Source organism: Aptenodytes forsteri, unplaced genomic scaffold (assembly GCF_000699145.1).
Source record: "Aptenodytes forsteri isolate BGI_AS27 unplaced genomic scaffold, ASM69914v1 Scaffold209, whole genome shotgun sequence".
NCBI lineage: Eukaryota > Metazoa > Chordata > Aves > Sphenisciformes > Spheniscidae > Aptenodytes > Aptenodytes forsteri.
In genome coordinates, this window is record NW_008795034.1 from 1,154,808 (window position 1) to 1,181,345 (window position 26,538).

The window sequence follows — 26,538 nt, forward strand, 5'->3', positions numbered from 1 at the left end:
CCAGCCTCGTTGCCCTTCTCTGGACACGCTCCAGCACCTTGACGTCCTTCTTGTAGTGAGGGGCCCAAAACTGAACACAGTATTCGAGGTGCGGCCTCACCAGGGCCAAGTACCAGTGCCAGTATCAAAAGTGGGTTGTTCTAAAAATCTGAAGTTCAGTCCTCTCGGTTCAGAGGAACTGGCAAAACCAACCTGGTCTAAAGTCCTCACTATTGGTACGATCGTGAGTTGCTGCCGGGTGTTCTACAATGACCAAGTAATCTCAGAAGGAGAGGACTAAATTTATTTTGGTTGAGCAGCTGATTTGAAAAACCTTAGGAAGTTAGTGAGGGTTCAGCTGCAATGCACTCTTAGTGAAAACATAGAAGTTATGGGTTGATTTATTTTGTTTAATCCAAAATTCATCAATTCATTTTGGGCTTTTTCACCTGTTTCTGGAAAATCTTTTTATTTAAGTTGATTTTAAAACAGGAGAAAAGTCCAAATTTTCTTTTGAAAATACTGAATATTTTGTCATTTTTAAAATGAGTTGTCTTTGGATGTTCAGATATCCAAACACTTGACTTCGGCCTTATTTCCCCAATTTTTTCTTCTCTAAAATTGTTTACATTTATCAGCATTTAGGAATAATTCCATGCCTTGTGAAAACCTTTTTTTCTCTTCCTTAATTTATTCATAATAAACCATTATTTTTCTCATTCTTACAGCTAACAAAGATTGCTCAGAGCGACATGAGAAATAATTGTCTGATATTTAACAGGAAACTTCTATAGAAACATTGTGCTCCTCTTCCTCAGACAGCAGTCTAGATAAGGATTTTTTTTTTAACTGTTGTTCCTATCAAAACTTCTCTTTTTAAAGTGAGTGTCATCCGATTTGTAGAAGGTAAATCTGAGAGACTTGAAGTCTTTGCTTTATCCCTGCCACAAGGCATTTTGCAGTCAAATGCAAGTTATGACTGTGTAATACCGTCAACGTGGTGATCTTCTTAATGGCACATTGTCCTCCCTGAGTTTGCATCTCCAGCCAGGTTGGCTCCACCTCGGATGTGGTAAGCCTGCCTCCTGAGCCATCGTTCAACTCTTGGGAGCTGCCGACTAGGACCAGTCCAGGACACAACCCTGCAGGTGCCTTTTGGGATAGATCTAGTGTCCTACTGAACCAGTGGTAACTAATCTTAGATTCAAGTTTTCTACCCTGATTTGTGCTCTCTTACAAAACAGTGCTACTTACAGAGCATTTCTTTGGGCAGATTATGATAATACTGGGTAAGATGGTGTCAAAAGCTCAACCTCTTCTCCTTTCCCTTTGCCTACAAGGACCAGTGGTGGTCTTGAACCTGCTGAGAACGTTTCATGTTGGCTGTTACCTATCTCAGTGCTGTGTTCTGGGGCGCACAAACACTTATTTAATCCAGTATGTCCTGAGGAACTGGAAATTAAGAGGGGCTGGTATAGAAATCTTTGGCTCCTGCTAAAGTGAGTGTTGCATTTGCACTTTTCCGGTGTGTTTTAAATCATTTTTACATGCTCCTCACAAACTTCCAGCTTATTGCTAGCGACTCTGATACTGTCAGCCAATTCATCCAACATGCTCTAGGGCGAGTTTAACCATCCTAGTGAAAACATTTCATTTAGGTCAAATATCTCTAACCTGTCCTCTTCCTAGTCCAATCTGGATTCTTCCCATTGCCGTCAGGAGAAAGTAGAAGAAAAGGTGCAAGCAGGTTTCTTGTCATCACAGAGAAACATTAAACGTTGTTTGCTTGTGCATTGGACAAGCTTTTTCCTTGGCCTTCCTCTTACTCCTCACATCGTTATAGGAAAGTCTTTCTTGTTAGCCCTTTTGTATGTCCTTTGCTAGTTGTATCTGATTTTCTGCCTCGACCTTTCTGATTATGACCCTGTGTTCTTGTCTTCTTGTGCTCTTCCTCTTATTTTCAGCTGGAGGATGGCAAGGTTGCAGAAGAGCCTGCAATTCTGCCAGATTGGTTTCTTGCTGCTCTTCATATCTTTGCTTTTTATTGCTGCAGTTTGCGCTTCTGCCTTAATAGGGTTTAAAAAACTGCCAGTTCTCCTGAACTCATTTGCCCTTAAACTCATCTCCTCTGGGGTCTCACCTGCCGGTTCTCAGGGTTCACTGAAGTCTGCTTTCTTGAACTCTCTTGTTTTTGTTCTGCTCTTTCCCTCCCGTCCCTTCCTGGGAGCCATGTGCTCCGTCCTCTCATGATCACTGCCACCAGTGTTTCTTCACCTTCATGTTCCCCACCAGCTATCGACATCAATCAGCTGATCACTGGACTAAATGATACTTTATACCCGTGCTGTATTTTCTCTGAGTTTCTTGAAAGGCTTCATAATACTAAGCATTGCTCACAGAAGAGAGCAACTGTTTTAAAAGAGGGTATCAAGCAAAAGCTGATTTATTAAAGTAATACACAAGTGATTGGGGAGGGGGATGCACTGCCCCACTGAAGAATACACCTTCTTCGCAGAGGTCTGACTGCCAGGGACACTTTGGTAATGCTGGCAAATAATACTGGTAGATCACAGGTCTGTTGAGAATGCAAATAAGGCTGGATTGGAGGCAGTCTTGTTAGCCAGGGGAAGAGCGGGAGCGAGCTGGGAGCTCCCCCTCATGTTTCGTGCAGTCTTGCATCGCTCCACGGTGGTGGGGTGCTGTGGCAGTGGTGGCTTGTCTCTGCAGTATCAAATCAAACCTGTTTCACACCTGGAATCTCTAATAAAATACGGGTTTTCTGATGTGTGTGGTTTGGGGTGAGATTTTTTTGTGTTATTTTTGGAAGGGAAGGAATACCATGCACAATTACCTGCTCAAGACTTGAGTAGCTGGTGAGGCAGTTGATGCGGGGGGTCACAGAGCCTGCAGGGGAATGGGAGGGTGACAGTGAACTTCTGTCTGTGCCAGGGACTGTGAAACAATCTCATCAGCCACAAAACATTGCTTTTTCCCCCCAGAAAAACAGAAAAACTGTTTTTTTGCCAAATAAGCTGCTCTGTAGATGTGACCTGGTATGTTTATTAAACAGAATGTGTTAAAAATTCAAGGACTGTTAGACACTAATAATTAATAGCTGTCCAGCATGCACCAGGAGCCCATTGATTTTTCTGCCAACTTGCTCTATTAAATATACAAGTTACAAGTTATGTAGTTAAACGTGTAAGAGTTTTATAAATGCCTTTTTATAGTTGGCATTCAGAAAACTTTCCATGTTGGCAGACAGGAGAAAAAAAAAAAGGGGAAATTCAAAAAGCAAAGCTGTTTTAGCCTAAAGGATCTTTGAGATGGTAAAGTAGTTTGAGAGCAGTGTTTGAATCTTTGCTCTTGAAGTAGATGAAGAAATGTTTGGGCCAAAGGGCTATTTTTATTGATGCCAGGTCTAGACTTTGTTTTAGCACTGTCAGTCTGGAGCTGCAGGTCTTTCTCACTTGGAGAAGTCAGTGTGAGTCTTTTGTCTTCAGCAGGCACTGCACCAGCCACTTCATTCTGAGAAAGTGCTTCCCTCTGTCTTTTCTCCTTTAGTTAAATGCTGGGCGTCATGTCCTAATGCCTGTGTAGCTGGAAGGCTGAATATGGCAGGTAACCTCACAGTTGTCTCCGTGGCTGACCTCCAGGGTTGGAGAGCAGTAGAGGAAACAGATCAGCTGGTCAGAAAACAGAGTTTCAGGAGTATATATTGCTTGATCTTGTTTTCTTGTCCAGAGCTATGTTAATCCAATAATGCTATTTTGAAAGACACTGCAAAATATGCTGCTCTTCTGTTAATAAATTATTCTAAGAGCTGCAGTAGAATTGGTAGGGGAAAAGTGGAGGAACTTTTGTAGCATATTTTGGAAAAAATCAGGGGAAGATGGGGAGAGAACAAGGAGGTGAAAGCACAGGAATTCATTGATCTTCTTAGGATGATACTTAAAGGTGGAATTATCCCTGTTCGATACCAATCTAAGTGCAGCAAGGTTAGTGGGAAATTCCTCTCACCAGGGAGAGGTCTGTGCCCTTGTACAGGCTCGCTCTGTGGTGTGTTTGTCCAGGTGCGAGCGTGATGGGTACCACAGCAGTTGCTGGTAATATTTCATTGTGCTGGTCAGGACGCATTTTTTCCCAGATGACTTACAATGGCTTTGTAACATTCTCTCGTGCTAATGAAATAGGGAAAGGGGAGAAAGTCCATGTATCTTCCAGGTGCTTGGGTGGATTTGCCTGAGTAGCCTTTTTATGTTTTTGAAGAAAACAAAACATGGGTATAGCGGTCCTTTCCGGGTAGGCAAGGTTGGCTTCCTAACCCAATGTGACACAAGCTGTCCCTCAGATGGAAGATCAGTGTTTTTTATCCTGCGGTCTGCTTGGTTCAGAGAAATTAACACTTTATTTTTATTTTTTTGCATTTGGGTTTCAGTAACGCAGTAGCTAGCAGATCTCAGAAGTGATGGGAATCCCCTATTAAGTAAATCTAGGAGATTAACTAGATCCACTAGCAATGCATCTCCGGCATACTGCAGACTTCCTAGTCTCTTCATATAGTTGGAAGTAGTCTGCCCTCATGTGTCTTGTTACTAGAGCATTACACAAAGCTTGGGTTAGAAACAAATCCTGTCCTTCTCGGGGTGGCAGTTGGTACCTTTGCGATGGAACTAAAAATGGCTTAGGACCTTCCTTTTCTAGTGCTTTGAGCAGCTGTGGTCAGAAGAGGAGGTAGAACCAGTTTTCCTTTCTTTTACAGAGGTCTTTCTGGCTGCAGAGCATCATTTTAGCTTAGAAATCTTCTACCTGTGATTCATAATAGGTATGTTAAGTTTAATATAAACTGCAAGGTCCCTTCTTCCTTCTGGGGAGACCAGAGCCTGGAATGAGAGGGGTATGAGAATGGTGTTCGAAGATGACATCTGAAAGTTGTGTCAGAAGCAGGATATTGAGAATTTCTTGTTGCTTTTTAATAATATTAAACAATGCCAAAGTCCCCAGGGCGACAGATGGGTTCTTCCATGTGTGTTACAAATGACAGTGAATAACTGTCTCTTTTTCCTTCAGACATCATACAAATCCAGTGGGCACGGAGTGGCGATGGAAGATGGACCAACCTGAAATGATCTTGCAGGAGGCTATTGAGAACCATCAGAATATGATCAAGCAGTTCAAAGGTAACTTCTCCCACTTCCCTGTTAATGATGCTTTTGGAAGATAACCAGCAGTAGCATCTTCAAAGCATAGATGAAAATGTTCTGGTCATCTGTGAAATGCTGGGAAGGAGGCATGAGATTTATAATATCAGAAAGACGGGTAAGTGAGAAGAAACTTTGGTGGCACACTTGCTGTTTTCTGAGATGTTCTGCCTTGTTTTTCACGCTAGAACATGAGTCAGCCATTGGGTATCTACTGCTGCCTTGAGGGAGTAGAGTGGAGTTGCCTTTTGTGCATCTTGGTAGTTCTCATACCATTTTCCTCGGTGTGCACAGAGGCTTCCTCAGTGGTTAAAGCTGGCTTTACGGATGATGAGAAACCTTGATTCTTATGTAAAAGTGAGGGCAGGTAGAAGGCAAAAGGAATCAACCTCTAACCTTACAGGAGATATACTGCCCAGCTTTAATCCCCTGGGAGCTTTTGTGTTAGCTCTGAAACTTCTAGATTGCATTTTTCTCATTAATGAGTGAGCAGTAGCATTCAGGGTATTATTATTTTCAGGAATTATTCAGTACATCTGTTTGTGACTGAAGCTGCAGTTACACAACAGCTCTGAAAAGTCCTGTATTTTGCTTCCCATAGGAACTCCTTGTGAGTTTGTTATTTATTCATTATGTATCTATATATATAGATGGTTGGGGTTTTTCTGTTTTCCCAAAGCTGATAAACTTGGTTACTCTGCCAAGGTCAGCTTTGTGTGCTGGGAGGGCTGGCCAGCTTGGCAGGACAGGTCTAGGACTCTGCTCTTCCTAACTGACAGCAGAGGCTGTGCGAGCTGCAGGAGTAGAATGAAGCATCCATAAAATGTGCAAGATGAGCCTTAGTCTTGGCTGTCATTTTGGGAACCAGTTTGTTTATGTTGGCTGTGCACAGAGAGAACCCAGTGGATTAAAATGTGACAGGCAAAAAAAACTTCTGTCAGCAGAGCAGAGTTTCTCTGTCTCATTCACTGGAGTTATATAATAGGTGGAAAAATAACTCAAGTTAGGGCCTCAGGAGCTTCATTTTCATCAAGTGGCTGGTTTGAATCATCTCGCAGTCTCGGACCAGCCAGTTCCCTAGGAGCTCCCATGCTGAACCGGATAGGGAGCAGCCAGAATAACCAACTCTGCCTGTTGCACGCATGCAGTCTGGTGGACTGGATCACAGCCCTAGAGCTCGTCCAGGAGAAAGCAGTGAAGGTGCTGTAGTGGGATAGGGAAGAATGGTGTTGATTTGGTAGGGGAAGCTTTCCTTGGGGAAGCGGTAGCAAGGTGAGAGGAGTCGGTGGAGGACGTAGTTGGTGTCAGTAGTGTATCTTCCTTCAGACTAAGCAAAGCACAGCTGTTAGTGCTCGAGGCAGGGCAGCCTGTAAGGAATTGCAGGTCTCATTCTCTAGCCTTGCTGTTTATTTTGCACTGCAGCCATGTGGGCAGTGTGGGGAGAGTGCTGAGTTAAGGCAGGATGCCTGCAGCAGTGCTGCCTGACTGGCTGGGCCAGAGCTGCTGCAGAGTTTTATAGCTGCCTGTTAAGTCAGCTGGTGGGATGCCGTTGCCAGCACAGCAGGAGTTTGGGTACAGGTGGTTTGCATGAGTAAAGAGCATGTAGGATGACAAATCTTGTCTGGAAGGCTATAACAGCCATAGAAGACTGTTACAGCTATAAACGAGAGTATTCGTGTTAAACGCTTAAAGCACTGAGCACTTTTCAACCTCTACTCTTTTATTCAGTTTATTCTGGATAGCCAGGCTCTTAGACGAGTTGAAATGTAGCTGGGCATGCTGAAAGGATAGTGATCAATAGCTTGAGGTCAGTTTGGTGGCTGATAACAAGCAGGGTACTTCAGGGGTTGATCCAGGAACCTATGTTGTACAACATGTCCATCAACAGATGATGGGGATGATGATGCTGAATACACCCTCAGCAACTTTGCAGGCGATACTAATTTAGGGAGGGTGGCAGGCACACTCAATGGCACAGCTTTACTTCAGTGGGACCTTGAGAAACATGAGTATTGGGCCAATAGATGCATGTGGAGTTCGGCAAGAAGTGGAAGGTTCTGTGAGAGCATTACAACCCCATGTCGGTCCATGCTGGGAGACCCACCTGCCATGGTAGAACAAGGGACAACAGACTTGGGTTTCTGTTTGAGAGGTTCAAGTTAGACAGCTTGTTCAGCGAAGGTGGTGCCCAAGGAGGTGGGGGACCCTCCAACCTTGGAGGTTTTCAAGTCTTTTAAGTAAAGCCATTATCACCCTGTCCAGTGTTGGCAATTGTCCTCTCTGAGCAGGAGGCTGGACTAGAGACCTGCAGGAGCCCCTCCTAACCAGTAGTTCTGTGACTTTTGTTATGATTGTTAAAATTGAAAGTCTTAAACGATAACAACACCCCTCCTTTTTATGAGGCAGGACTTGACTCAAAATAGTCATTTATATTTGCTTAGGAAGAAGCCACATGTTGTTTAAAGTGATGACTAGATCTGCATGCAGCTGCTGATGGAGTATCGAGGGTACGCTTGCGAAGGCAGGGATTGTTCTCGAGCTGTACAGTACTGGTGCAGTGTGATGGAAGTGTTGCCCCTGTATGGCAGAAATGTGTGTTGTTTGCAGTAAAGAAAGGTGAAAAGCAAAAGTTATTCTGCAGATGCTCGAAAGCCCTGCCTTCTTCTGAAAGCTGAGTGCAGGAATCTGTTTAAACCCAACTTCAGACTAAGGAATAACCCCCTCCTTCCCTTACCGTTCCCTGGTGCCTTCCCAAAAAGGGTTGGGGAGAGGGAGAGCTTACAGACGGACTTGGCAGCATCTGAAAATATTTCCAAAGTGTTGAGAGGCCTGTAAGGACGCCCCAATGCTCTCTTTTTGGAGCTTATTTTCCATTAAACAAATCAATAAATATTCCCTGAAACTTGCATGTGCATCCTCAGCACAGTTACACTTGACCTGGAACTGTGAAAGGAGAAAGACCAAAAAAAAAGGTTCTGGACTAGAACTGTGCTGCAAAGTGGAAAAATAAAAGATGTGTTACTTTTTCAGAGTGATAGATGGCAACATGCTTCCTGCCTTGGGAGCCTAAAAGCAAAAGGTTTATTAAGGAGAAGAAAAATCAGTAAGAAAAGCCCAGTAGCTCACTGTTACATTTTGTGAATTTTACATTGTTGCTTCCCTGAGGTGCATGTGAAAATATTGTTAGAGTAGAATCGGTGAAAGCAAAATTGAGTTGAAACACTGTGTGGTAAGCTGAAGCCAGGGAGAGTTAAAAGATGCGCAGTGTCTTGCAGGACAAAAGTCCCCTGCGTGCCGTGCCAGAGCTGTACTCTGTCCAGGTTGGAAGTGCCGCAGGCAGAAAACATGACTGTCTACTTCCAGCAAACTTAGCAGCACTCCATAAATAGTAGGTCGGATTTTATTATGATTGATTTTAAAAGAAAAAAAAACCCACCAAAACCCCACAAGCCACCCCAAGGCTTGAGCAGTGCGATGGACTAGATTGCTTTGTCGAAGAGGGAGGACAGGTTGCAGCTGGGCTCTGCAGCGCTGGCTGGGCAGCCGCAGGGACTCCAGAGGAGTTCCCAGCAGGGTGCTGCGCATGTCTGCCGAGATGTTTGAACACTGACCCCCCAACGTAGAGCAGACCAGACTATTCGGGCTACTGGAGAAGAAAAGCATGGGGAAAATGTCTTAGCTAGAGAGCCCTCAAGGCTTTTGAGTGTCTGGTAATGCTGCTCAGATAATACCCAAAGCTATTTGAATAAATTGGTGCTGTTTCTAGTACCAGTACCACAGCTTTGCATTCAGGTATGCACATATGGACATCTCCCTGCCCCAAAGGAAATGGTGAGCTAGTCTGATGCCTTATTAATTCCATGCATTGTGGTAAAAATGAGATGATCTTTGAAGGAACAGAAGAATTCTTGGAGACTCTCTATCCTATAGGATATCCTAAAGGATAGCCCTCTATCCTGTAAGAGTCTCTATGTGTGCTTTTAGAGATGATGATACGTTATCTTCTCTTTTATTGTTGCCATAGTTTGTACTGTTTTTGAAGACCGTAGACGTTAGTTAATGTCACATAATTCTCTTTTAGAGTAATTGATGGAGAGACATCTTGCTGATAGGGAGCTAAGGTAGGAAAGTGTGAAGTAGTTTATTTGATGGATACATTTTGTAGGTAGTGGCTAGTAAATCTCTGTGCCCTTGCGAAGGGCACACACAGAATGGAAACATAATTCAAAAATAGGAGAGTAGGAGTCTCTGATAGTACAAACCTGGTTCAACTTGGGGAAAAAGGAAAAAACAAACAAAAATGCATGACCTGAACTAGGAAATCCTAAGTCTACCTGTGGATAAAACAGGTTCCTTGTCTCCCCAGTCACCCAGGCACTTGTGATGACTGGTGGACAGGTACTTGCAGAGGGGTACCTGAAGTCAACAACCAGCCTCTCTAGGGTGATGTGCCAGATGATGCTTTTCCTTCCCAAATTAAAGTGCACCAGTAGGAGAGCAGCTGGAATCAGCTTTTCAAAGGAGATGTGCTCATCAAAGCTTGGCTGCACGCTCTGCTGAGATCTGAGCTCGGCAGGAGCTGAAAGCTGTACGCCACTGCCTCTTGCAGAGGCTTCTCAGGTTCCTACAGCTCCAAGCTCCTGCCACCTGTGTTGGACCTGCTGCATGCCATACAAAATCTGCCCAGGCTCTAACTTTGCTGAAGTTCACTGACTGAAGACAGAAGGAGGCTCATCTACAGGAGCAGAAGAGGTTGAGTGCTGTAGTGGGATGGCAGCCAAAAGTGCAGGAGAGTTCATGTGCTCCCTGGAATACCCACTAATCCTGTTTAGTTTATCCGTGTCTAGCTTGTGATTTATATGGTCAAATGATTGCATACAAAACCTATATCCTCCTCTGGAAGTGTATTTACTATACGCCAGATTTGCTGTAAACTGTTTTGAGAAAGTTACTCTCAAACTCTGTGATGTTGGAACTCTTTTCTGTCTGTTTATAAAGCTGGCAGAGTAATTATCGTAGTCCAATTGCAAGATGGTGAGAGAGAGAAATTAATTAATTCCAAAAATGACTTACAGTAGCTTTAGGAATGCAAAAGTTAGTCCTTTAATCTCTGTGTGTGGTTGAGATGCTTCTTTCTTTTCAAATAAAGTTCTCATTTTAGTACTGTCAGGTTTCTGCGGAATAACCATTAGTCCTGTCACTTACTCGGGACTGAGCCTGGCTGGTTTAAAATGCACTAAGCTTCCCTCTGATCGCAAACCAGCTTTTCTGTGTGAGGCTGAAGCAATATCCACGAACATCTCTTTTCATCGTGGCTTTGTAGCATAGCATGTAATTTTCTGTACTGCTTTAGCTCCAGCGTCTAGGCAACGAGAGGTGAGCTGAGGACCTGGTTTCAAACTCAAGTCTTTGTTGTTTGTTTTTTGTTTTTTTTTTTTAAACAGACCAACCCCCAGTCTAAAACCTCAGATATTATTCGAGTACATCAAGGCACGTCAGCGAAATGTGAAGTGACATATTTGGAACAAAAGCTTGTTTGTAGTCAGATGATTTCGTACGGGTTCCTGAGCACTTGGTCGGATATGGATGGGCTGGAGGAGTATTCGCCTCTCCCCTGCCCTCCTGTGGGTATAATAAATGTGACTCAGATTGGTTAAACCTGCAGATAGCATTTTCACGTGGACGCTACAGTTGAGCTCCTTGTGTTTTCCTCTTCGTTCTGAAATGTCTCTCGCTGTTCAGGACGGTGTCATGTGTTGGGTTTTCTTTTTCAACACGTCCTCTGTGGAGTTGCATTTCTTGTGGTTGCCAATATGGATTCAGGCCTGGTTGTTGGCGCTCTGCTTGGCGAAGTGTGCCCAGCTCCTCTGGGGAGCTGATCTTCATGGGGCTGGGGGACCACGGGGGGTCAGCAGCAGAGACAGACATAACCTGGTTTTCTCTAAGACCCCTGCTTGAAGTGGCATTAAACTGGCTCTTGTGTTTCTGTCTCAGCAGTCAGGCAGCATCACTGAGGTCTTAGCAATGGAAAGCTTGACTCAAATGTTACTAGAAAATTGCTTGCAGTAGTTAACAGGGCACACAAAGCCCCAAGCTCCATGTGTCTGGGTGTACGCTGTTTTGTGAATTCCTGCAGAGCTGGCTGAGTGGGCGCTGGCTGTGGCCTGGTGTCCCCTCTGGTTCAGGAGGGCTCCAGCTGGTTTTGCTCAGTCTTCTGTGTGACAGGGTGTATTTTAGATATGGATGCATGGTTTGGGAGGAGGATCTAGTTGATTTAAGTCTGTTTTCCCTCTTTTTGCAGGCGTGTCGGGAGTAAAAGCAGATCGCTTTGAGGAAGCGATGACAGCAAAGCACTGCGCGCTCTCGCTGGTGGGAGAGCCCATCATGTACCCAGAGATCAACCGCTTTGTGAAGCTCCTGCACCAGCACAGCATCTCTAGTTTCCTGGTTACAAATGCACAGTTCCCAGATGAGATTAGGTAAGAGTTGGACAAAATATTTCCCTATTAAAACATTTGAGTGCTGACCTGTATTTTAATTCCATTTTATCGGTCATCAGAGTAAGCTCTGCATGAGCACTGACAATGGAAAAGCCCATTTGGCATCTATCTGATTTTAACCTTAATCTCCCCGTGCTCTTTCTCGTCTCTTTCTCTCCCCCAGTTTGATTTTCTTTTCTGTATCTCTTAAAGTGTGATTACTTCTGAAAGTGAAGAGAAGGTAATATAGTACCTCCCAGAGGTGTGAGGGAAGGAGAACAGTGAGTGAGCTGTGTTTTGTGCTTGGGGACACAGATAACTGGTGTGAGTGTTTCCAACAGCTAGAGCAGGAGACTGAACTCATAAATTGCCTTTTTGGTTTGTGTGCTTCTCTTGCAGTCTGATCTTTGCTCTAACTCCTTAAGACCAGCCGTAACGGCTCAAATCAAAGATCTATACAGCCCAGCATCTCCAGCAGGGCCCAGAGTGCAGGATAAGAACAGGTGAAAAGCGCACACTCATCTGCAAAAGTGGGATCAGTAGTTTTTAACCTCCCTCTCAGAGGGACTTGAGCTAAACGTTCACAATTTTTTAATGAACTCTGCTGAAAGGGTCTCTACAAATGCAAAGAATCCCTGTTTCTGATGTTCTTGAGCATCCAGGCTGCTGTTAACAAAATCTGAAGCAATATAGCAAGGAAACGCAGCACGCAGAGCGAGCTGCAAGGCGGCTGAGAGCTCGTCAGAATACCGTTAGCTAATAACGCTGACAAATTCCAGCCCTGGAGTTACGTGAACGTGCTAGCGGAGCTGTATGCAGGGTGGTTTTGGTGCGTCGCTCAGACTGTCATTTCAGCTCAATGCCTCTCCGCGTTAGCACTTTCTGGTAGAGCTTCCTTTTCACTTCCTTCTCGTGGTCTGAATATGGCAGTGAGAGGGGAGGGCATGCAATTTTTGAGTGAGTAATTATACACTACAAAGGCATTCCAACTGAATATGGGTGAGAGGGGAGGGCATGCAATTTTTGAGTGAGTAATTATACACTACAAAGGCATTCCAAATGATTGAATAATTGTGTAATCAAGTTACTTTAAGTCATGTATTATGTGCCTGATAGACAGAAATTGCTCTTTCCTAAAAATAGCATTTTAAAAAGAGAGCACACACTATATTTTGAAGCTGCATTTCTTAGGATCTGCTGAATGTTTTTAAAAAGAAACAAAAAAAGAAAGTGATAAAATGCTAGTCTTGCTGTCTTAAAAATTGCAACTGATCTTTGGCTCATCAAAGCAAATGATTTGCTTAATATGGGACTTGAAGTATGCACCAAGCTCGCTTTTCCGTTGTCAGCAGAGGGGAGCTATAGTCTAAAAGTTAGTACTAAAATAGGCAGCACAATCTCCGGCATCCAGCATGCAAACGGGGAGCGTGGCCTGGGGTGTTCACTGGGTTTAGAAGAGGGGCCTGCTGGCTCTGCAGACCCCCTGGCTGAGTCTTCAGCGTGGTGCTGCCTGTGCCTTCCTCCCTCTTCTCCTCTTCCTCCTTTTGTATTTGGACTGCGGCTTCATCTGCCTCCAGGCACACACGTTTTCATAAAGTGAAGGAGGTTTTATAGCACGTGAGCTCGTATTGAACCTGGCTCTTGTCCTCTTCCTCCTCTTGTTTCCGATTAGTGGCTGTGAACAAGAACCCTTGCCTATGTGTTTGCATTTATGAGCATCAATAATAATAATGAGCAGATGCTTATTATTGCTCATAAGCAAATGCTCATTTCTATTATATTGATGTTTCTGTTCTTTGTGTCATTGACTAGGCTGTGTCCTGTCTGGCTTGTGAAACCACCTCATGGCTGGTGGCCTGAAGTCAGTTTATTGCTCTTGAGTTGTGCTATGCTACTTGGTCATGATTTCTGCCCAAGTTCGTACGTGGTAAATGCTGTGAACTTGATCTCCTGGATGCGATCTCAGCTGTCTAAGCTAGCTTGGAAATTACAACCAAAAATTAAGGAGGAATGTTGGAAAACCCGTCCTAGTACCACGTAACTAAATTTCCTGTTAATTTTGAAATGTAGCTGTGTTCTGGGAACATCAGTTTGTGCTCTGCTTCTCCCTGGTGCTGGCTGGACCCATGACTGCCCTTTCTCCTTGTTCCCCTTTGGCAGAGCATGCACGAGGTTGTCCTGGCTCCAGTCCCAGCCATGGCAGAGCCCTGTGGACCGCTCTGTTTTGGAGCAATGTGGGGCAGAAATCCCTCCCTGGGATCTCTTCTAATTCCTTAATTTTCTCCAGTATAACAGTGAATCTGGCTCTTGCCTGCCCTTAGGATTGAGATCCTCAGAGAGGAGATGACTTTTTCTCAGCTCATGTTTTGAAAAACACTTGCTCCATCTTCAGTGGGGCCCCTTTTAATTAGGCAAATGCAGCATTAAGTAAAGAAAAGAGTATTCTGGCTATGTTCTTTGAAACCGAATACTTCAATCCACTTAGGCCTAGAACATTTGGTCATTTTTGGAGATTGTGGCTTTGGGCTGCCAGTCCAGACAAGCTTGTTTACAAAATAGGTTTTTTTAACCTAAAATGTTAAATTTGTTCTGGGCTATTTCATTCTTCTGTATAAATACACATGGAGAGAATATGTTTAGACAGGTTGTTTGAGTGTCCATGTTAAGTGGATGTTTCTGGACACTAAGAGCTCTGCTCGGTCTCATTCTGGACAGTTCTTGTCACTTTGTCACCTTTGGGGAGGGCAGGGGGTTTGCTGTATTTTTAGGTGGCACTGTTCGGCAGCTGAACAATAGTTTCTAATTTCTTCTCATCTTCTATAAAGAACCAAATCAAGCTGGGACTATAGCCTGCTCATTAACAGACTTCACAAAAAGCGCTTGCAAAATGTTGTCCTAAAACTGTAAGAGCTAAAGAGTTACGCGGTGCAATTAGGATGCTGTCACTTCATCTCAGAGACACTGGGGTGGAAGATGCCGTGAGGGGTGGATGTGTGTTACACTCACTGACTTTATCGGTTTTGTCTGTGACAAGGGAGCTCGTTTTAGGTAGTTCCTCTTAATGCCCTTCATTATCCCTTTGCTAATGGACTGCAGTGTTGCTGCTTCTCCTTTATACCCTTGGGGTTTATGGAAGGGATTAGACTCGACCCAGGCTCTTCACACAGCAGAGGAGGCTTAATCTTTTTAGAAGCTACCGGTGTTGGGCTCACAGATGCTGTGCTCACCGGCATTATGTGACCAGAAAGACTATACTGCAGGATTTATATGAAATAAGAGCTTTGGAAGTGGAAGGAGAACACATTGGGGGATTGTGCTTGGTTTTATTTTCTAAACAGTTTTGATTTCCCTTCAAAAAATTATTTGACTGATGATGCCAGCTGCAGGTCAGGTAAGTTCAACGTGTCCAGCAGTAGAAACTGGCTGAATTATGGCTGTATTTCTATTGAATGGGATTAGTTTTCCATGGGCCAGGGCAAATAGAACTTGGGGAAGGGGCTGAGCTTTACGGGGAAGGGGCTGAGCTTTACGGTTTTTAACCATGGGGACTGTGGTGAGAAGCAGTGGCGAGCCTTTCAGTGCCTCGCGTGAACCCCTGACAGCCTGCTTTGGGAAGCCTGTCTGAATGTGTTACAGCTACCCTGGAGTGAAATATGTTCCGGTTCAGTGAGGAAAAGATAATTAAAATGTCAGCCAAGGCCTCTGTATATGACGTTCTTAGCTTTGGGGTGTATTATTTGTTGAAAGTAGGTTGTAACGTCTTGCTATTAAGATGATGGTCACTTGGCAGAGATGAACCACTGGACCTTGATAGTTTTCCTTGTAAATACTGTGTAGTTCCTGTCACTACTGGACCAGCAGAGCAGCTTGTTTGGAGATACTGTATTTTGTGTGTGCTTTGGTAGGAAAACACAAATTCAGCTAGCAGTAATGTCTGAAAACAACAATTTCCTTCTCCTTTTTATTTCCAAGGAACCTTGAGCCAGTAACGCAGCTGTATGTCAGCGTGGATGCCAGCACCAAAGAGAGCCTGAAGAGAATTGATCGACCCCTCTTCAAGGATTTCTGGCAGAGGTTTCTGGACAGTTTAAAGGCCTTGTCTGAAAAGGTACCCAGTTAAGAATGTATTTTTAAACTTTTTTTTCTTCCTTCTGCACCTTACCTACTCAGGACAAAAGTAGAAGACTTGAGAGGCTTAAGATGGACCGTGGAGTGGGTTCTGGATGTGTTGGGAGCATATTTACATGTTTTGTACGTTAAGGTGTATAAAGTCCAGCAAGTTTGATCAGTTTTCCATGTGGGGAGAAATTCAAGGACAAAAAGAGAGCAGAATGTGTGTCAAATGGGACAGTAAACTCTGCTGTGAATATAAGATGCTGTGAGAGATGAAGAGATTATAAAATAATAGAGGATTTCCTAATGAAGCTTTTACACTGAAAGCAGGCTGCTGAAGAAAAACTGGAAATTTAGGGAAGACTAGGAAGAGTCATTAATCCCCATGTGGCACTTAGCACTGGTTCTCAAAGGTTCCCTTGAAATTGCAGTCCATAAAGGACATTAAAATGTGTGTGCTGGAGTTTACTAGCTCGAGTTGCCCTCCTGCTACATAGAAATCTGCTTATTTCGGGAAGATTTACCCAAAACAGTATATCTGAGCATAATAGCAAGGGTGACCCTTTTACACTGTCAGTGGTTTGTGGTAGTTTGTGTCCGTCTGAGACAGCTGAACAGTGACCTGAAGGCCCATGGGATCATGTCTGCTGCTGTCAGCTCAGAACTTAGTCTACCGTGTAACAGTTTCTGTAGTAATTAATGAAGCGCTTGCGGTCCCAGCATCACATGAATTAATAATAATAGTGCTTCATGAGCATGTCTTCCCTCTCTTATTTACTGATATTGTGCTCTGATGGAAGCAAATACTTCTGTTTACCGATTTGGCAGAAGTTGACATGTTACCTGCTGAGATGAACAGACAAGAGAGACTGTTTCATTTGAATAATGAGTTTTTCTGCCTTCTGAGATGACGATGTTGGACCATTTTCTGCCAAATGTACTTACATTAGTAGATCTGGGAGACTCAGTGTAACTGAGTGGTGCTTTCTTCTGCAAAGGCATGTGAGTAGCTTGATCAAGCTGTTTGCATGCAGGTGTGCCAGCTGATCTTGTTAAGCAAAATCTCAGGCCAAACTCTGAGCTTACTGAAATCGGGTGCAAACTTACTAAGTTCTCTGTGTGAGTAGAGGAGGCTGTGGAAAGAGGGGGAGCTAAAATAGCGAAGGCAAAAATATTGAGAAAGTCTTCTGGGAGCTTGCTTTTGCCCATCATTTCTTTCCTTCTGCCTCTCTTGACCCTGGATAGATATGGTTCATTCATTGCTGTGTGTCAAATTTCCTTGCAAAGAATCGAAGGTGAAAGTGTTGGCAAGTCTGTCCACGCAGCTAAAAATACTCTGGTCAAGGTGAAGAGGAGAGGAAAAAAGCTCAACTAGCAGGTGCATTTTCTCCTCAAAGCAACTGCACTTTGAAGGGTCCTTGAAACAATGATAACACAAGAGCCAATTAAGAGTTGCTCCAGTTGGTAACACACTGTTCTGCCAGCCCCTGCTCAGCTGCGTGTTGTATCATCGCGTGCGGGGGACAGCAAGAAGTCTTGGGGAAGCTGCTGTTTGTTAGGTTTTTCTTTTAATGTTATACATGGTTGTGGTACCCCAAAAATTATCTTAAACTGCTTCTGGGCAGAAGCACCTTTCTGTTTTCCTTCTGAGCGCGTTGCTTGGTATTCATGTGTGATGTTAAGCACCGTTCTGTAGGACTGTAATGAATGAAAGGTGGTGAAAGCTAATGCATCTGCTGATTCTTGAGAAATACAGCTCCTGTTTCGGAATAGGTGGGAAGTGCTGATGCATTGTGTTGGGAAAGTGATGCTAATATAGCTGGAAACAAAATACAAGTCCCCATATTTTCACACTGCCTGACAAACCATCCAGGCTTATTCAATTCTCCTGAGACTGAGACAAGCTGGCATTGCAGCTGATATGAGTCACTGCTAATAAGAATCATGGATAGGCTTGATCTCTGCACACTTAAAAAATAAACAAAAATGGGCGAAGGGAGTTTTTAAAAACACAAGCTGTACCTTGCTGTGCTTGTTGTGTTGTCTGGCAAGTGCTGTTTCTGCACTGTTACCCTGCTTGCTTGTGTGTCTGCTCGCTGTTCCTGGGGCTCTGTGCTCGGTGCTACAGGGATGGGTAGCTAGAGACAGGTCCTGCTGCAAAATATTGATAATCCAAATAGACGAGCGGGAGAAAGGAAGAGGAGAAGACACGGTCCTAGATGAGAAAGGCACGAGGATGTCCTTCTTGGCTGTTCTTTCCTGCCACCAAAAAGCAGGCTGATTCTTATTAAAAATAGAAATGGAAGGGCCTGAGCAAAGAGGCGAGTTTCAAATTAGTTGCCCTAGAGAGAGGTAGTTATACTGATAATGATAACAAAAGAAGTTCTGTGCAAAGTTCTTGAGCTCTTAATAAAGGAGTGAATTTAATAACGAATTGTTCCCAATATGATTTGACAGCATCATACAGCATGTTGGTGACTAGTTGCTACAGCATTTTCAAAGGAAGTTCAGGAATAAAAGAAAAACAATCTTTTGTGATATTTCTTTCTGCAACAAACAGCAAGAAACCCCCTCTTTGCCCACTGCCGTTTGGAGCAAGTTTTGCCCTTTCTAGAGTGATTCTGATTGAGATAACCTTCGTGTTAAGTTTTCTATGCTGAGAAACGTTTCTTGAGGGAGGAGTTTGTTAAACAGCAGGTAGACTCCCAGAAGGCTCCATTTGTTTCTTGTTATGTGTCTTCCGCCATCCAAATTAAATTGAGAGGAAAGACAGACGTTAACGTGTGCAATTTAGAATGTGCCCTTTCCAAACATCACGTTTGAGAAGTCTTGTAGTCTCATCCTCTGACAGCCTTGTGTTCATCAGAATGATTGAGAGGTGACTTGACTTGATAGACAAGCGCTTGGAGGAAGCACTAAGGATGTGAATCCTTATTCTCATCGTAAGGATGAGAAATCTCTGTTCCAGTGCTTGAAAGGCATTTCTTCCAGCCATTGCTTCTTTGCAATGCTATATCCAAATGAGAAATGAGGTACAAATTAATGAAGAGGGTCCAGAAGCTCAGGAGAGAAGGGGTAGATTTTCTATCCCTTGAAGTTTTATGATCAAATTGATGCTTTTTTTCAAAAATACCATTAACCAAACGTGCTGAGCAAGAAAATAAGGAACCGATGTTCTTTGAGCTCTCAGCCACCAGCAGTCAGACTTGTGATCCGTTTGTGTTTTGACTTTGTGCTCTGTTTCCCTCTGTGTTACTAGACCAGATTCTGTAGGTTGAGAAATTTTGAAAACTGTTGTTGTCGTCCATAAATCACCAAGTGTTTTCCCAAGCAATAGGGATGTTGACTGAGACAAATGGGAATCCCCCACCGAGTTGCTGATAAATGAAGTGGGGATGCAGTGACCTAGTATGGCAAAAGTCCTTACAGATTTCTACCCAAGCACTTTGAAAATAACTGGAGAAAAGATGGTGATGGACATACCAGCAGAACATGCCTTGTTTGTGGTTCAACACTACATTGCAACATCTCTGAGCATGCTTTTTTCCACCGGTTGAAAGAGTAAGACAAGTCTTGAAGCAAGTGGTGGCTCCTCCATGGACATTCATGGGCCTGATGAGCTCTGGGGAAAAGGTCCCTGGTGTCGCTCAGGTACTCTGAGGAACACTCTTCCAACCTTGACATGGTGTCACCTCTTCTGTCTGTATCTTCTTGACTTAATCATGATAAATCCTGCCCAATCTGCTTGATACGCTGTACGTTATAGTACTTGCTGTGCTGCCAGACACCAAGTAGGCATTGCTGAACTGCTTTAACTTTCAGGGGACAGGTGCCAATGTTCTCTTAAACAGATTGGAGCTATGCACAAAGCAAACGGGGGGAAAAACCCTTTAGGTTAATAGATGTTATGGCACTGCAGGAACTGATGATGAAGCAGAACCTTATCCTTCCTGTCCTTCCAGGAGGGTCACAAAAAGCAAAAGAAACAGCTTATTGGTGCTTTCTGGTGTGCAGTTAGACTTGCGTCTTTAGATATCATATGCAACTCTTGCTTTAGATCTTGGGTGAAACCTTGCCCTCAATTTTTTTTCTACTTCAAGGGAATTAAAGTTTCATAGAGAAACAGGGTCATGGCTCTGTGGGCGAGGTATAGCAAATGTCTTTTTTTAATTTTTTTTTTTTCCCCTTTCTTTTCCTATTAAAGGACCAAAAAGGAAAATTCTTAGCTCTGCTTGTCCTAGGATATCACATATCTGACAGTGCATGGATTTGGCGCCTGTGGCTATGTACTCCTTGCTGGAAGGTGCTAGAGATGGTTTGTCCAGAGAAAGGCATGAAATATAAAAACATCTCCCACTACCATCTTCCAGTTCTGCATTTGCACGCTGCTTACAGGTAGTTCCTTTTACATTTCTGGATGATGAAGACGCCAGCTTGCATATTTAAACATTTTCAGGCTTGCATCTGGTGGTGTTTACTTTAGTCTTCCCCCCCCCCCCCCCCCCTCCCATCCTTTTTTTAAAATTATTCTTCAAAGTTACCCTTGGCTTCTATGTGATTACAAATGTAGTGTGAATATATTGAGTTACATCTTAAGCGCGTTTTAGTGCTTATTAGATAATGTATGACAGTAACAGTTGCTTTTATGAAAGAGCACATTTGATTTGCGTGGAGATTATTGATGTGATTACTGGGGGAGGGGAGCTGGTTTGTAGAGCCTAGTCTGATGTTTCTGAGCTAAGTGACTTTTTAAGGAGAATTTAAATGTAAAATTTGCAACAGATGTTAGAATCAGTAATCAATTTTGCCACTATAAATTTAGAAGAATTTGACTCTTCTGCACAGTAAATGCTCTCCACCAGCTGTGCGCTTGTTTTAATGGTTTTGCTAATGAGACTTCTGGCGTAAGCCTTTTGAAATGCGATATGATGAGTGTTACAAAGGTACAATGTTTAATATTAAGTTATTGTCTCTGAAATACATCATCTCCTTTCAGTTTAGCTTACAGCAAGCAGCAATCCCAAATGAGGCTTCAGCGAGATTCTTGGCTGCAGAGGGAGTGAAATCTTATTTCTTCTGTCTGTTCCAGTACCTCTTGGTTTGCTTGCAGGCAAGAAAAGGGGAAAAATGTTCATAAACACACTTCACAATCAAAATTATATGTTTTTCCAAGCTGCTGGCTGTTACTGTGTGTCTTATGAAGACAGGATAGTGAGGCTGGGGGGAAAGGCAAGGTGTCTCTGGCCACCCAGCGAGCCTGAGGCAGAGGTGGGGGTAAAATCCGTGTTGTCAGCCCTTGCCCAATGCTTTGTCTGTTATCCCACATCAGTGCCTTCTTCCTCATTACTGCCTGGTACTTTTTGGGGTAGCCAGGCCCGTGGGCTATTTGTTTGCTGCTTGTTCTTGCCAGGGGAGCAGTTACAGCTGCAGAGAGGCTGCCCAGCTGCCACCCTTGTTGTTTGGTAGAAGGCACTTCTCCCCCTTCCCATGTCTTTTAGAAATGGGCTCCAACCTGTGAAGTGTAAATGGGAGAAACAGAGGGCCCTCCACCTCCTCTTCTAAGTTCACCCTTCCCTTTCACTCCTTAACTAGCACACATTATTTAGCTTGCCTAGCTTTTCTGCTACTTAACGTTTAAGAAGCATTTGCTATTCTTACCTTTTATTAAACATGATCTGTCTTTTGCCTTGAGCTCTTCCTTATAGACTGCATGAGAGATGCCAGACTTGGCTTTTAGAGAGCTTGGTTCAAACCAGTCTCTATTCCCCCTTCCAGCCCTTCTGTTATTTATTAACCCGATCGCTAGCAAAGGGCTGCTCTGTTCCCTGGGGCTTGGCTTTGGGAGCCAGAACTCCCAGCTACCCCAACAGGCTCCATGGTCTTGGGGATGTCTTCTCACTCTTTAGTTGTGAAATAGAGCAGTAGTCTTCATGTAAAAGCAGCCTGAGAAGACAGGGCATGTGTGTGTTTTTATGTGAACTCGTAAAGGAAAGAGCAAGCCTAAAATTCTGCTTGTGGCAACTAGGCAAAGGAAACTTGTATCTGCACTTTATTTTTAAAACGTGTTTTTATTTAAGCCTATAAAGTTGAAGTAACTGGGCCAAATGCCATAGATTGGAATTGTGCAGAGCATTGCATAATATTCCGTTCTGCTAAATGCATTAGCTGTTGGATTTCTCTACTCACTGACCAATTATCGATGGCTCTAGCATGATGATTCAGATAAGTGTTTTATTGGGTTCATTGAATCTATTAATTTGACATTTCAGGAAAGATAAGTTGACAAAGCATCTGCAAGAGTGATCTATTTTCTCATCTCGGATGGTGAGTGTATAATAGAAGTGAAAACACTGCAAACAAGAAAATGGATTTTATGGGAATGTGGTAATGGGCATGCTGGTGCTCCTCCGAAGCACAGGGAGCATACTTGTGGACCCGTGCAAGGCAAATAAAATCAGGAAGACTTACTGCTTTGGAGGGAGTGAGAAATCCTCTTGTAAAGGGTTAGCTATGATGGACTGAGTAGTGCAGATGTGTTTGGATGACAGAGGCCGGGCTGCTGGGTCCAGGCTTGCAGAAGTAGCTGAAGTGACACACGGATTTGGTGTCCCAGGGTGGTTCAGTGCTGCGTGTCGTCTGGTGGGGTGGGCTCTGGGAAGGCTCTTCTCTGCTTCAGGGTGAGATCGTCGTGCTTGGCTCATACTGCTGCTGAAGGTGATTTGAACTAATTTAGTTGGTTTGGGGCTGAAGCAGCTGAGGAGGGCTTGGGCTGTTCCTCCAGTTCTCCTTTAGGGCAGGATCCTGCAGCAGGTAGGTGGTGATAGAGCTTAAGGAATGGTCATGTGTTCAGTGCTCTGCTTGTCAGTGATCTTCTTCCTCAGCACCCATTTCAGCTTCTTGGGGTTACTGGAGTGCCAGCGAGAGCAGAATCTGACCCTAAACTTCCTTTGTCAGACTGACTTTTAGCAATTAACCAGCTCACGTAAAGAAGCACTGTTTTTCCTTGTTGCATGTAGATGTTTGTACCTTGGCCCTGTTCCTTTGTATGGCTCTCCCCCCCCCTTAAAAATCCAAAGGGAGATGATGTTGTAAGTTGGGTAACTTTGGACACTTGTTGGTGGGTGTAAGTGGTGGTTGTGATCAGTGGGGTAGTCTGTGACCTCCCAAACCATGTGCCCCATCCATTGTTTCCATAGCTGCTGAAGTTACCCATCCGGAGCCTTGTTGACTTGCAAGTTGTGCGCTTGAGAGCCAAGTTCTGCATTTTCTCCTTGGATGAAGCTGCTGTTAGATTTGCCAATGTAAGAAATGCGGGAATTACGACACATGGATTCAGAGTCTCCTCTGAATCTCCAGCTGCTAAATTGCTGGAGCATCTTTCATATGAATTTGTGGAGTTTATTGTCTTGTACATACTTGAATACAGAAAGCTGGTAATTAGTAACAATGACAAAAGGTCAGAGCAAACCGGCAAATCAAAGGTGATTTATTTTTCATTTTTTACACCATTAAGGCCTTTGTGATGGGTAAGCTCAGCTTCTCTCAAATTTGTTCAGCCATTTCTAAGTGCGATAGTTGGGTGCAATTACTGTGCTGACTAATTTGGGGATCTCCCTTTCTTGTTGTCCCAGAAGAGCACTTGGCTGCTCATAAATCTGTTTGGTAGAGGAACTGATATTAGATGCACTGTAAATGATCTCCTCTAACTGCTTAGTTCTAAAAACAGAGGAGTGTAGAGAGTATAGGTGGTGATGAGCCCTGGAACTGGAGAGTTGATTATCCATAGCACTAATGCAACTGTTTACAGACCTGCAAAAATGTGTATCTGCTTCATTTGCTTAACAATCTTGAGAAGCCTTATCTCCCTGTGGGAGCCCAGCTTTCTGTGAAAGTAGGAAAATCTGGAGGCTATTTGTAGGGACATAGTCTCTAAAAGAAAGCTTTAATTTGAGATGTCGGAGTTTCAGGTAATGTCAAGCATGTACCCCTGACAGCAGGCTCCTCAAGTGGGGGTAGAAGTTGCACTGTGCATCCAGAGATGCTTAGGACTTTGTTAAACCCTTTGTCATGATTTTTTTAAGAAGCAACATAATTTTTAAATCTGTATATGAGGCTCATGAATGCCTCTGAAATGTGCAAGATTTTATTATTGTTACGGATGGGACTCGCTCCTTTACAGAAGGTAAAGACTGCATAGCATAGCTGTCTTCATCCAGCGTTTGCTAGGCAGTGTTCCTGCCAAAGGCTCTGGCCATGCCGGCAGTTGCCCAAGTAGAAAGTTGCCATTTTTATTCAGGCTGCAGAGAGAGGCAGATAAGTTACGGTTGTGGAAGGTGGGTAACTTAACAGTTAAACCTGTGCCTCAGTGAAACTAGGTGAGGAGATGGAGCTCATCAGTAGCAATGCATGGTGCCTCATGCCTGAGGTCTGCATCGAGGCAGGTCTGTGAAGCTGGCTGCTCTGCAGGAACGGGACCTGGCAGTTAGACCCCAATGCTAGCCCTGGTTTTTGCCATGACTTTGGATTACTTCTGCAATCTGTTTTAAGAGATTCATTCTCTTTTCTTCCTTACCCAGCCTCTGTTGCATTGAGCAAATCCCTCTGATCATGCTATAAATACTCCATTTTCACGCATTGCTTCTGTTGCAGTTGTCTGTGGGGAACTGACTTGCAAGTCTGATGGAACAACACTGCACTTTGAGTGAGGTGGGGGCGGCAGGATGCTTCATGGTGGCAAATGAGAGCTCTTATGTTTTGCATGATGCTTCAAGAGAAATCTTACCTGGTAGCTCTCAGAGATGCTCAGTTACTTCATACTCATGTCTCTGCACTTGAGAGCACATCAAGCACAGGAGTGGGGCTGAGAAGAGACAAACTTTGCTAATGCCAGTGACTGACCTCCTTAGAGCTGGTGTACGTGGGGATGTCCCCCCTAGTAGGTATAAGCAGTCCAGATCAGGGGTTCAGTCTGTGATGGTCACCCAGTGGTCGTGGGACGTGTAAAAGAGCTTGTAGTGGTTTTCATCATGTCGAGGCAGGAGAGATGGCTGCCTGCAGTGGATTGCTGGATGCATCTTTGCGTGGCTGCAAGGGGAGCGGAGTGCTGTGCAGAAATGTAGTGGCAGCTCCTTTGCAAGCAGAAGTGATGCTTGCCTTGTGAGCTGCCAGTCTATAGTCTCTCCAGACGCTGCTCTGCAATGCTGACCTATCCAGGCTGTGAGACTGGGGTAGCTGGGGGGTAGGCTTTCTCAGCCGATGGAAATGATGGGGCAGGGGCTAAGGACTTCAAGTACTGCTGCCTGCTCTGAAGTGGTGATACTCTACAAATTTTCCTAGAATATATCTGTAGGGAGCAATCCTGTAAGCTGGTGGGAACTGGAAGGAGTCCAGCTCCTTGAGGCTAAAGCTCAGAGGCTAACTGCTCAAAACAAAGAGCCAGATACAAAGCCTGCAGGAGCTGCTAAAAGGCTCCCAGTGCTGCACCTGAACACTCAGGTAGGTGCTAGTGGGAAGTGTGTGGAGAGGGGTTAACAGCAGCCGCTGGCAAACAGCTGTTTTGCAGCAGGATTGATCTCCAGACCCCAGGCTTTCACAGGCCTGCCTGTGCGGAGCATCGTTCCCATGCATGCTTGGATGGGGAATGTCCCCTCTCCACACGTCACCTCCTGGCATGTCTCACTCTGCCCCAGCACTGTGCAGGAGTGCTCTCAGTCCCCAGCTCAAGCTGGAGCTCAACTGTTTAATAGGATGGGCAGTTAAAATGTTTAAAGCCTATTTACCTTTCCATAATGCTTGTTATTTTAAAGCCTAACTCCTGAGTTAGGGCTTTACAAGAGCAGTAGTCTTGCAAGGATTGTTTAATCAATAAGAAAGAAATTTATTTCAGATGCCTTGTTTATGTTGTTCTTTGTTAAATGAAATGGGCAGGATTTTCAGCAAATTGTGGTAGGGCGTTCAGTTCTATTTTTAGATGATTTGGACAAAACCCAGAAGAAAAATGTTTATAAATCCTTTGCTTTGCAGACTGCGAGAGTGATTTTTAACGAGGTAATTATGTTTTTATGGTGGATTAATCTCTACTTTCATCATTTGACTCTTGAAGTTGCATTGCTGGTTTGTTGTTTCCTGAGATAACGAGTGTCAGTTTATTCTCTTAAATACAATAGCTCCTTCCCAGGCTTCGGCCAAGCCTGTGTGCCGTGCCGTCAGTCACGCATCCGTCGTGTCTGCATTGCTGGCTGCTGCTGTCTGAGAGTTACACCCATGAAAGTGCTGACGCTTTGTCAAATCATGGATTCTCTTTTTACCTTACAGATGTGATGCCTCTTCATTCTTCATTATCCTGCAATTGCTCACTTAAATAATCCTGTAATAATGATAGTTTAAAATGCAGTTTATTCTTCCTTCCTGTATCCCCCATTGCTGAGCAAAAAGCACTGATTTTGAGGAATATTCGTTTAGAGCCCTGCAAAATTTCAGTGGGATGTTGTTTCCTGACTGAGATTTCCGACTACAGAGGTCCGCAAGAAAGCATCCAAGTCTCTGGCTGTATGTATAAATAACTGCTGGGATGGCTTAAAAATGCTGAACACCTGGCAGCTGACGTGGGGGAGATTGGGTTCCTCCATTGGATCTGAAGAGACGTTGAATGTTCAGTTCATTCTTTAGCCAGAAGCATTTGGCTAAAGTTGGACTCTGTTTTTAAACTGCTCTTATCCCTCATTTTCTTCCCCCCCCCCCCCACCAGATCGACTTTCATTTTTTAA

At 44.0% G+C, this 26,538-nt stretch overlaps 1 protein-coding gene across 1 annotated transcript in view; it reads left to right on the forward strand.

Moving 5' to 3' along the window:
- TYW1 (tRNA-yW synthesizing protein 1 homolog) overlaps nucleotides 1-26,538 on the forward strand; it is a 111,233-nt gene that overhangs the window by 40,996 nt on the left and 43,699 nt on the right. The window contains exons 11-13 of the mRNA XM_009276393.2: nucleotides 5,050-5,159; nucleotides 11,482-11,659; nucleotides 15,632-15,767. Of these exons, the coding sequence (XP_009274668.2) occupies nucleotides 5,050-5,159; nucleotides 11,482-11,659; nucleotides 15,632-15,767 (424 nt within the window). The remainder of the gene's footprint in view (nucleotides 1-5,049; nucleotides 5,160-11,481; nucleotides 11,660-15,631; nucleotides 15,768-26,538) is intronic.